General features: G+C 51.7%; 2 protein-coding genes and 1 long non-coding RNA gene across 4 annotated transcripts in view; 2 read left to right on the top strand and 1 right to left on the bottom strand.

Moving 5' to 3' along the window:
* The first annotated feature begins 1,074 nt into the window (after positions 1 to 1,074).
* LOC133466455 (nucleoside diphosphate kinase B-like) lies at positions 1,075 to 2,737 on the top strand. Of its 2 annotated transcripts, none has more exons than XM_061750180.1 (5): positions 1,075 to 1,234; positions 1,940 to 2,058; positions 2,121 to 2,222; positions 2,302 to 2,414; positions 2,552 to 2,737. In XM_061750180.1, exons 2-5 carry the CDS (start codon positions 1,942 to 1,944, stop codon positions 2,667 to 2,669), a joined length of 450 nt encoding a protein of 149 aa, XP_061606164.1. In that variant the 5' UTR covers positions 1,075 to 1,234; positions 1,940 to 1,941; the 3' UTR covers positions 2,670 to 2,737. The 2 variants fall into 2 exon arrangements, with proteins under 2 accessions (XP_061606164.1, XP_061606165.1); XM_061750181.1 differs by having other exon boundaries at positions 1,078 to 1,234; positions 1,937 to 2,058.
* Positions 2,738 to 6,704: 3,967 nt separating this feature from the next.
* Positions 6,705 to 9,258, top strand: LOC133466450 (keratin, type I cytoskeletal 13-like). Its single transcript, XM_061750170.1, has 8 exons — positions 6,705 to 7,116; positions 7,303 to 7,385; positions 7,491 to 7,647; positions 7,855 to 8,016; positions 8,100 to 8,225; positions 8,737 to 8,811; positions 8,872 to 9,020; positions 9,092 to 9,258. Exons 1-8 carry the CDS (start codon positions 6,757 to 6,759, stop codon positions 9,204 to 9,206), a joined length of 1,227 nt encoding a protein of 408 aa, XP_061606154.1. The 5' UTR covers positions 6,705 to 6,756; the 3' UTR covers positions 9,207 to 9,258.
* LOC133466457 (uncharacterized) overlaps positions 7,590 to 10,286 on the bottom strand; it is a 4,791-nt gene continuing 2,094 nt past the window's right edge. Inside the window, exon 3 of the long non-coding RNA XR_009784941.1 lies at positions 7,590 to 7,769. This is a non-coding gene — a long non-coding RNA (uncharacterized LOC133466457). The remainder of the gene's footprint in view (positions 7,770 to 10,286) is intronic.

Genomic DNA, 10,286 nt, shown 5'->3' with positions numbered 1-10,286 from the left:
CAGAGAAGAGCAATGACTGATCCAGGAAGCCACACAGGAAGTCAGGACGACTTCGCCTCAGTTAAGGTCACGACACAACAATAAGGAAGAGACTGGGCAAAAATGGCATCCGTGGCAGAGTTGCAAGGCCAAAACCACTGCCGACCAAAAACACTATCAAGGCTAGTCTTACTGTTGCAAAAAAAACCAAAAAACATCTGAGTGATTCCCAAGACTTCTGGGAGAATATAATAAGGACTGACGAGATGAAAGTTGAGCTTTTTAGAAGGTGTGTGTCTCGTTACATCTGCCGTAAATGTAGCACAGTATTTCAGAAAAAGAACACCATAGCCGCAGTGGTAGCGTGATGGTGTTGGGCTGCTTTGCTCCTTCACGACCTGGACAACTTGCTGGGATTGATGGAACCATGAATTCTGCTCTTTAACAGAAACTCCCAAAGAAGAATGTTCAGCCATCAGTTTGTGACCTCAACCTGAAGCGCGCTTGGGTTCACTCACCGCCAGCAAGTCAACTTCTGAATGGCTTAAAAAAACAAAATGAAGGTTTCGGAGCGGCCTGGTTTCAGAGACCGGACTTGAATCCGACCTCGAAAAGGCCGTTCGTGCTCGAAAACCCTCCCTTTTGGCTGAATTCCAACGATTGTGCAAGGACGAGCGTGCCAAGAGATCTCCACAGAGATGTGAAAGAGTCACTCCCAGTTCGAGGAAACGCTTGATTTCAGTTGTTGCCAACCAGTTCTTAGGGTTAGGGGTCCATTACGGGCCAGGTCCCTTTCAAGAGGTTTTTTCGTTTGAAAACAGCATTTTAAGTTCGTTTGATGATCTGAAAGATTAAAGTGGGGAAAGTATGCACACTGTATATATTTATCAAGAGAAAGAACAATTCTGACGATGTTTGAAATGAGAAGCTAAAAATAGTCTACATAGGTCAAAGGCCATGTGTGTGTGTCGCGTCATTTTGCACGCAGACCTCGTTAGGCTTGGAGATTCTTTTTATCGGCGGCGTCGCCCGATCGCACTAATTAAGCTTCGCCGGACGTTTCCACGGATACCGATCAAGAAGATTCCTGTCATCGCCGGAGCTCGCCCAATCGGAGAGCCGGGCTCACCGGCTCCGCCCCCCGCCGCCGGACCCACCTCCGTCCCCCACGGCCTTTAAAGGTTTTTCCCGCACGCTGCTCGTCCTCGCTGAGCTCTCGACCGCCGCCGGCCGCAAACCGACGACCTCCCCCGAGGTAACGAACGCCACATGCTTGTTGTTGTTCTTTTCCTTGCTTTGGTTTTCAAGGTCAGAGGTCACATGAGGAAAAAGCAAAAGTGGAATCAAACAGCTGATGTGCCACATGACGTTTTTTCATCCTCACTAACAGCACACTAAATGCTAACTTTGTGTTTTTGCATGTTTGTGATGGACGGCTGTCATTTGTAAGGTCAGGCGGGGGGGCGGGGTCACCGTCCGAGCGCGTCAGCTGCCGCTCGCTCCCCGTCACATGATCCGCCGGCAGCTGACGCTAAAGTTAGCATCAAGGGGGGCGACGGGCGGGGCTCAAATGAAATTTAGGTCGAACTTTTCCTTCGCGAAAAATGCAACACGAAGTGCTTTCCCGATAAAAGCAGACAAGAACCGACCGCACGCACGGAGGCCCGAAACCGAAGCCGGCACCGAGGATCCGGCCGGGTGAGGGAAGATCGGGGAGGCGCTGCGGTTCGGCTGAAAAAGTTCAACAAATGACAAAAGGAAATACAATGCAAAAATAGAGAAATAGATACCTGAGAAATCAGTGCCAAGCTAAACCGAGGAGGCGAGTCTTGAGCCTCCTTGCAAAAAAGGTTCCCAACCATCTCTGAACTGGGAAGACCACAGGATGAAGATGAAGATGATGACGATGACTTTGTGTGCGTGCGCCCGCGCGTGTGTGTGTGTGTGTGTGTGTCAGCAGACATGGAGCGAACGTTTATCGCAGTGAAGCCGGACGGCGTCCAGCGAGGTTTGTGCGGCGACATCATCAAGCGCTTCGAGCGCAGAGGCTTCAGGCTGGTGGCCGCCAAGTTGACGCAGGTAAGCTCGCGCGGCGCCGGATGTCGTCCCGCCGTCATTCGGACGCGCTCGTTGCGTTCCAGGCGTCCGAGGAGCGCGTGAAGACGCACTACGCCGACCTGAAGGCCGCGCCGTTCTACGCCGGACTCTGCGAGTACATGGCGTCCGGACCCGTCCTCGCCATGGTAACCAAAATTCGCGAGCGAGCGCTCGGCATGCTGGGAAACGACACCGTGATGATGATGCTGCTGATGTCGTGCGCAGGTGTGGGAGGGGCGGCGCGTGGTCAAGCTGGCGCGGACGATGCTGGGAGAAACCGACCCGGCCGAGTCCAAACCCGGAAGCGTCCGAGGAGACCTGTGCGTCGACATCGGCAGGTCGGCGCTTAGCTATTGACGTGCTAACAACACGGCTAACGACTTGTCATCTGGATCGCTAAAGAGCAATGACGCGGCCTGCTGATTAGCATCCGTACGAATGTCTTTTGGGTTTTTTTTTGTTTTTTTACTTTCAGGAACGTGATCCACGGCAGCGACACGGTGGAAAACGCCAAGCGGGAGATCGATTTGTGGTTCACGGCTGACGAGATGCTGGACTACACTTCCTGTGCGCACGCCTGCCTCTACGAGTGAAACGCGAAAAACGTCACGACCGTGAAAAGCAGTCTCCAATAAAGCCTCACATGATTGCGACAAAAAAATGTAACTCTCAATCTGTCTGTGCGCGTGTGCACGCGCATCAGCGTATGTACCAGCAGGGGGCGCCACTCTTTGGCTAACACCGGCTGGTTACATGGCACGCACGCCACTTCCCGATTGGCAGCTGTCCGACGACACGCGATATTTACGCTTTAACACATGCGTGCACAAACATACAAACGCACACTTACATGGGCACACATATGCACACGCATGCGTATGTTCACGCACATACACAATTGAACACACATGCATACTGTACATACACACACACACATATATGCATGCACACACACAAAAACACACGTACACAAACACATATGGGAAACATATCCACACACGTATACACAAAAACAATATGTGCTCACATAAACATACGTGGGCACATATTTAAACACACACATACACGCACACAATACACACGCGACGACACGCGCACACCAGGCAAGCAGGTTGTCACACAATGCTAATTGAGCTCGTTGCGACATCACCGCAACACACGCGCGTGTGTGGGTGTGCATCTTCAAATGACTGAAGCAAGTGTGCATGCATGCAGTGTTGCCATGACAACGGCACACCATCACCACAAATTCTTCAAAACAAGTTTGACCCTGACTCGGGAGAGGGGCGGGGTCACCCTGGACGGATCGCCTGTCAATCGCAGGGCGGACACGCCCACTCACAAACACAAACCACGGAAGAATCTAATATTTATGAATAAATTATGGGTCGTTGCTCTTGTAAAAGAGAATTTTCATCTCAATGAGGTTTACAAGTGAAAAAAAAACCCAACAAGTTGTGAAAAATAGGTCATTTTTGAGACGACGGCAAAATGGGACATGACCGGAGAGAGCCAATCACAAGCCTCGGCTTTAGGAGGAGGAATACAAATACGTTTAAAAAAAATCGCAACTTTTGCTGCTATTTTTCGAATGTAACTGAAATTGTAAGCGTGGCAAATTCCCAAAGCATCTGCAATTGAACGACACATTTTCATGGATTCCAGCGACGATCATGTTGGAATGAAATGATGTATTCCGGTTGCTATTCTAGTCCGCTGCCCGCAAAGCAAAGCACGCGAGACCTATTGTGTCGAAATAAAAGTCCTTTTACTCGCTACGTAACGATTCGTCTTAGCAACGGTTCGATTCATGTCACGATGCGATTCTGAAGAACGATTCAGTGGCTTGAATTCGATGTGGTACCACTTTAGCCACAAATTCACCCAGCGTGACTGTGAAATAAATACCTGGATACTGGACAGTGGCGGTGAAATTTGCTAAATTCCTTTGGTTTCTTGTAAAGGTATCGTGTGAAATGAATGATCGAGTATGAATGAAGTGACGATGTGTGTGTGTGTGCGCGGTTTGAATCGAGCGCAAGTAACATCTCTTCGGGTTGAATTAGAAGTGGGTTTACCTGCTACTTCTGATGTTGTCCTTCAAATCGAAACAAATCCCACTGAGGCTGTCATGTACTGCCCTGCAGTTCCTTTATTGGAAGCTGGAGGGCGCCTCGCGTCCTCTCGCTGTCTCCCCCCTCCCCTCTCTGTTTTCGGCACCCGTCTCCAATCGGCCTCATGCCCACCTGCATCGCAGCCCGCCGGTTCCTGGAAAGCGGTACCACGGCCCACTCGATTCAAGTAAGCTTCGTGCCCTTTTCTGACTCGTGTGTCTCCTTGTTGTCGGTGTTCCCGCCACCACGCCGGCGCCCCCAGGGCCACTTCCACGACCTTCCTAAGTAGAACTGTTCAGCACCAATCCGTCTGCCTCCGCCCGCTCTTGGGTCCGGCTCGTCTCACGTCGCCGTGCTCGCCACTCGCGATGTCCAGCTGACGATCGGCGGTGTTGTGCCGCAACGCCCGCGATGCAATTTTGTAGCTTCGCCAACCTTTTGGTTTGGCATGAGCAAAACTCGCCTGAAATGTGCCACCGATTGAGGTTTGGCCTCGCTTGCAACTTGCAACTTGTCTTCTCGTGTGACTCAGTTTCAATCTGTTTTTTATTTTGTATTTTTTTTTTTGCATCCGTCATCTTCGATGCTTTTTGATGACAGCAAAACCAAAATGCGTCCGTACTTGGGATTGAAGCTTCGCGGGACCTTCCGCTAGTTTCGCATGCGTACCTCCCGTGATGCCCTGCGCACTTTGCAGGGGATCACGGGAGATATAGTTTACTTCTCAGACCGGCTCACTTAACAACAAACTATACAGGGTTATTTCTATATTATCTGTGGCCTTTAATCAATGAAAGCGCTAAAACACACACAAACGCATCCATATAAAGCCTGCCAAACTTAAATCCAATGCGTTATTTGTTTTGATACAATCAATGATCAAATGTTTTAAAGAAGAATCACCTTTGATTGTCATGAACGCGCACACGAAATGTGTTCTCTGCATTGAACACAAGGACCCCGCGGCCGCGAGTCCGGGGGATGTCGGCGGACGGTCCGGTCGGGGTCTCGAACCTCGGTCGCCCACGGTGGCGGGCGATGATCTTAACCGTCGGGCCACGGCTTGAAACATTTTCTAACTAGCCGAAGACGTTTATACGTACTTGATGTTTGGCGAGCAGGGAGGACGTGGGCGTGGCTTTCTTTTCGCTTCACAAAACTCAAAATACAAAAAGACTTTTTCCTTCATTTGTGTTGATCGCGTTCATTTATTATTCATTCATTTTTGTTTCTTTCACTCATTCATTCGATTGATTCGATGTTACGTAAGCCGTGCTTCATTTTTGCAGTTGTTTTCCGGACCGACCGGTTGACCGGGTGGGGGGCGGGGCCAGAGCGCGTCAATCAACAGGACTCCTCGAGCTCAAACAACGGATGACATCAATTTGTACTCATTCATAAACGGGGGGGGGGGAAAAAAAGACCTTCTCCAAGTGTCCGCACCCACCGCAAGAATTCTTCGTGTTGTACGTGTGCGCACATGAACGTGTGTGCAGTTCTTTGTGTGTCTGTTTGCGTACGTGTGTATATCCCTACACACGCCGTGTGCGTATTTGTGCGCACGTATTAGTGTACGTGCGGATGTGCACATGATGCGCGTGCACGGCCGTATTCGTGTGTTAGTAATGTAAAGTCACGGAGCGGTTGCCAGTCAATGTGCGGCTCGGGCACAATAAGAATCTGCTGCGTGCACTCAATAATCACCACTTCGTGCTCGTCTGCGGCGAGACAAAGCAGGCCGGTCGGAGACGCTGGACGTCAAAAGTCGAGAGCTCACTTGAAGCTCAAGTGGCACAAGAGAGAGAGAGAAAAGTCCCAAAATCAAAGAAGACTTGGGTGCGAACCTTGCGGGACGCCACACGGCAGCGATGAGGCGGAGCGCCAAGCTTCGTAAATCAGAAGATAAAAGTTCTGTCACCGAACTCGCAAATCAACCGGTCAAGAGATCGCCGCAAATCCGAGGGAGCAGAAGAAAGATGGAGAAGGTGAGAGTTCAAATGAAATGTGGATAAGATCAAAGATGATTTGGCGTATATTCTTGTGAGAAGGAACAACAATGATTGGATAGCGCTTGTTCCAAGAATACTTCTCTGCGCATCTCTCTTGTTTTGGACCTGGAGAAGACACGCCCCATCACCTTCACAAGACACGGACGACTTTCCTCTATCCGACTCCGATCGTCTTCCACCCCAAACACAAATATACCCGATAGTCAACTCCAATCGGTCATTCGTCAGCAAGAATAGAACTCAATGTCCACAAATTCAAATACGATTGTGTACATTTTGCAGAACGAAGAAAGAAGAATGTGGAAACAGTCCAAGAATCCAAAGAGCAGCTCAGGTTTTCCAAAAATGGAGCGCGTCGAGTCAGACCTGCCGGTTTTCATTCCTGAGCTGAGCCAGATTCCCAACTCCAAGCGGGTGTCAAAGGTGACGCCCCCCCTCCCTCTCGGGGCCCCGCCGCACCCACATACCAGATTGGCAGAGAGACTCTTTAAAAGGCGGCGGTGCTCTGCCTTTCGTCACTCTCCGCCGAGCCTCAGCCTCAGCCTCAGCACGCCACCATGACCTCCAGCTTCATCTCACGCTCCTCCGCCAGGTCGGTCCGGACCGCTTCGGTCGTGGGCGCCGGCAGCGTCTACGGTGGGGCGGGAGGTTCCGACGTGCGCATCTCGTCGGCGGGCGTGGGCGGCGGCTTCTCCTCCATGGCCGTGAGCGGGACCGACGCGCTGATGGGCAACGAGAAGTTCACCATGCGGAACCTGAACGACCGACTGGCGACCTACCTGGACAAGGTGCGCTCCCTGGAGAAGGCCAACGCCGAGCTGGAGCTGAAGATCCATCAGTTCCTGGAGAGCCGAGTGGGCCCCGCCAGCAGAGACTACACCGCCTACTTTGCCACCATCGCCGACCTCAACGCCAAGGTGACGACAAAATACTCACACAAAAAAAACTGGTTCAAAAAAGTTTCTGTTAAAAGTGCAAGTACTTATTCTACTCCTGAAGTAAAAAAGTACAGATTCTGAAATACTGAATTTCTCATGAATTGTAAGCCTTTGTAAGTTTCTTCTCACCACTGACGTGCGGAAAGCTCTTCTTTGTTTTTGCAGATCCAGGATGCCACCCGGATGAACGGAGCGGCCCACCTGAGCATCGACAACGCCAGACTGGCGGCAGAAGACTTCAAAACCAAGTGAGTCCGCTTCTCGCCCAGATCCGCCGCCGCTCTTCACTGCGAGAAGACCCGTCGTCCGTCTGTCTCTCCGTCGTCGTCCTTATCCGTCATCGTCACAACCAGGTTCGACAACGAGCTGGCCATGCGCCTGTCGGTGGAGGCCGACATCGGAGGACTGCGGCGCGTCCTGAGCGAGCTCACGCTGGCCAGATCCGACCTGGAGATGCAGATTGAAGGCCTGAAGGAGGAGCTCATCTTCCTCAAGAAGAACCACCAGGAGGTCGCCTGCTTGCATCTTCTGCACTGTCTTCGTCTGCTTCTAAATCTTCTTCTGCGCTTTCTGCTCCTTCAATGTCGTCTTCTTCTTCTTCTTCTTCTTCATCTTCTGCTGTCAGAGCCGAGCTGCGTATTCATTAACATCAGAATAATTAGCTGAAAGCCCTTCCACTCCCATCCAGTGTGTGTGTGTGTGTGTGTGTGTGTGTAGGAGCTGGCAGCGTTGCGTGTTCAGATGAGCGGTCAGGTGCACGTGGAGGTGGACGCGGCCCCTGGTCAGGACATGTCAGCCATGATGGCCGAAATCAGAGAACATTACGAGGCAATCACGGCCAAGAGCCACAGAGACCTGGAGGCCTGGTTCAATGCCAAGGTCCGCAACATTATTTCCAGTGTGCGTGCGTGTGCATCGCGTGTGTGTGTGCACGCCCACATCGCTTGTGTGTGTGTTTGCAGATGGAAGCTCTCAACAAAGAAATGCTGACGCAGACGGTTACCTTGCAGACGTCCAGGTCAGAGATCAATGACGTCAAACGCACACTGCAGGCGCTCCAGATAGAACTGCAGTCCGTGTTGAGCATGGTAAACCGCTACACGAACACGTGACTGCACGACACAAACAGGACGGCGTTCTCACACAGAACGTGTCGGCGTCCTTCAGCTGGACGTTTTCAGAGGGGTGCAATTGGCCCCATCATAGCACCAACACGAAAAGCAAGTAGAAACTCGAACAAGGTCAGTTTCAAGTTCAGCGACGTACACAACCGACCTCGACGAACCTCATCCAGCTCGCCGAGGCCGCCGATGTAAGATTCGAGATCTGGGTTTTGTTTCTTCTTTGTGTAGCCAGCATCCAAAGATTGAAACATTGAAACATGAACATGAATACGACGACGTTTACCGTCGGTCTGTCCTGAAGCTGCTTTTTCAAAGTCTCAGACGCATCTTTGCGTAATTGGATGCGGCATCGTTTGCTGCTAAAGCTTTACGACACGGAGACCATTCCCTGAGAGAACGTCATTAACGGAGATTGTGCGCCCATCGGAGACGTCGGCTTCTTTCTTGTGAGCGTTTGCGCCGTTTGTTTGCGCAGAAAGCGTCGCTGGAAGGAACGCTGTCCGAGACGCGCAGTCGCTACTCCGCGGTGCTGTCGAGCTTCCAGATGCAGGTGAGCGGCAAGCCGCGGGCAGGAAGCGGAGCGCGTGTAACGCGTGCTCCCGTCCCGTAGGTGTCCTCGCTGGAGGAGCAGCTGATTCAGCTGCGAGCCGACTCGGAGCGCCAGCGTCAGGAGTACCAGATGCTGCTGGACGTCAAGACGCGTCTGGAGATGGAGATCGCCGAGTACCGCCGCCTGCTGGAGGGCGAGACCGTCGGCAGGTGAGTCGCGTCGGCACGCGCGCCCGCCGCCAGTCCGCCGCCCTCACGTCCGTCCTCTGGCCGGTCCGCAGTCTTTCCTCGACCACGTCCTCTACCAAGCGAGTGGTGACGGTGGTGGAGAAGGTGGTAGACGGCAGGGCGGTCAGCTCATCCTCCACGAACTCCTCCTCCTTCACGTCTCGTTGACGTCGTCAACAGTACGACGAAGGAACTCAACAATAAAGGGTCCAAATGATAACTCGTGTGTGTGCGTGTGTCTTGCGTCCAGTTGAGGTGTTGCTGTTGCCACCGTTGCAAAAGTCTTTTGGTGTGCAGCAATAAAGTTCCACTTCTTCACGTACAGTTGCGAGAAAAAGTCAACCCTATCCGCGAGACGGCGAGTTGGCCATTTTGGAATGTGTGGCGAGTAAAAGTCCTTGCCCTTATCGTGCCCGCAATGCATCTTGAAAAGTCGTCAGAAGCGGATTATAATACAGAAAACTGATTTTCCATTTCCGGGCCATTGTTCGATTTTCAGCACGAGACGCGGCTGATGTTGATCAGGTACGTTCATCAATCGCACGACAGCAATCGCGTCATTAACGGCCGAGTCAACGTTATTGTCCACTACGTACAAAATCCCTAGATAGCGTTCAGGGAGTTTGGGAATAATCGGTGTAGCCCTCGAGTCCCACTCGATCGTTCACTGTATAAAAAACACGATCTGGTGAGTAATGCCAAATGATTCCTCACGCAGTTGCTCTGTTTGGAGTCATCCCTCCTCCCGTTTAACCACCAAGAGATGTTTGGCAATTTTGTTCCCGCTGACAAGTCGAGCAGCTGACATTCGTAATATCAGAATCAGAATCATCTTTACTCGCCAAGTATGTCCAAAACACACAAGGAATTTGTCTCCGGCAGTCGGAGCCGCTCCAGTGCGACAACAGACGGTCGATTGACGGAGAACAGAAAGACAAGTCGCTGAGCAATAAAAGCTTGCTAGAAATCAGGTAACGCGGTTCCAATTGTTCATTTCTTTTGGACAATTGTCCTCTCGCACTTCGAACGACTCTTATTGTCGGCGCGATGAGCGTTGTGCAAAGGGCGCCGAGACTTCAAGGAGCGTACGCGGTTAAAGGTGACGAGTAGCGCGATCATCTGGGACAATGTCGATTGTGCAAATGGTACAGATGCTACTCTGGCATGAGTGGCCAGTATCGGTCAACAACAGATATGCAAATAGCGCAGCGTGGCGAGACTACCGCAGCGAGTGCACGAGTCGTGGAG

Source organism: Phyllopteryx taeniolatus, chromosome 16, assembly GCF_024500385.1.
Source record: "Phyllopteryx taeniolatus isolate TA_2022b chromosome 16, UOR_Ptae_1.2, whole genome shotgun sequence".
Lineage (NCBI taxonomy): Eukaryota > Metazoa > Chordata > Actinopteri > Syngnathiformes > Syngnathidae > Phyllopteryx > Phyllopteryx taeniolatus.
Note: the sequence above shows the minus strand (reverse complement) of the source record. Positions and strands in the feature narration are given on the sequence as shown.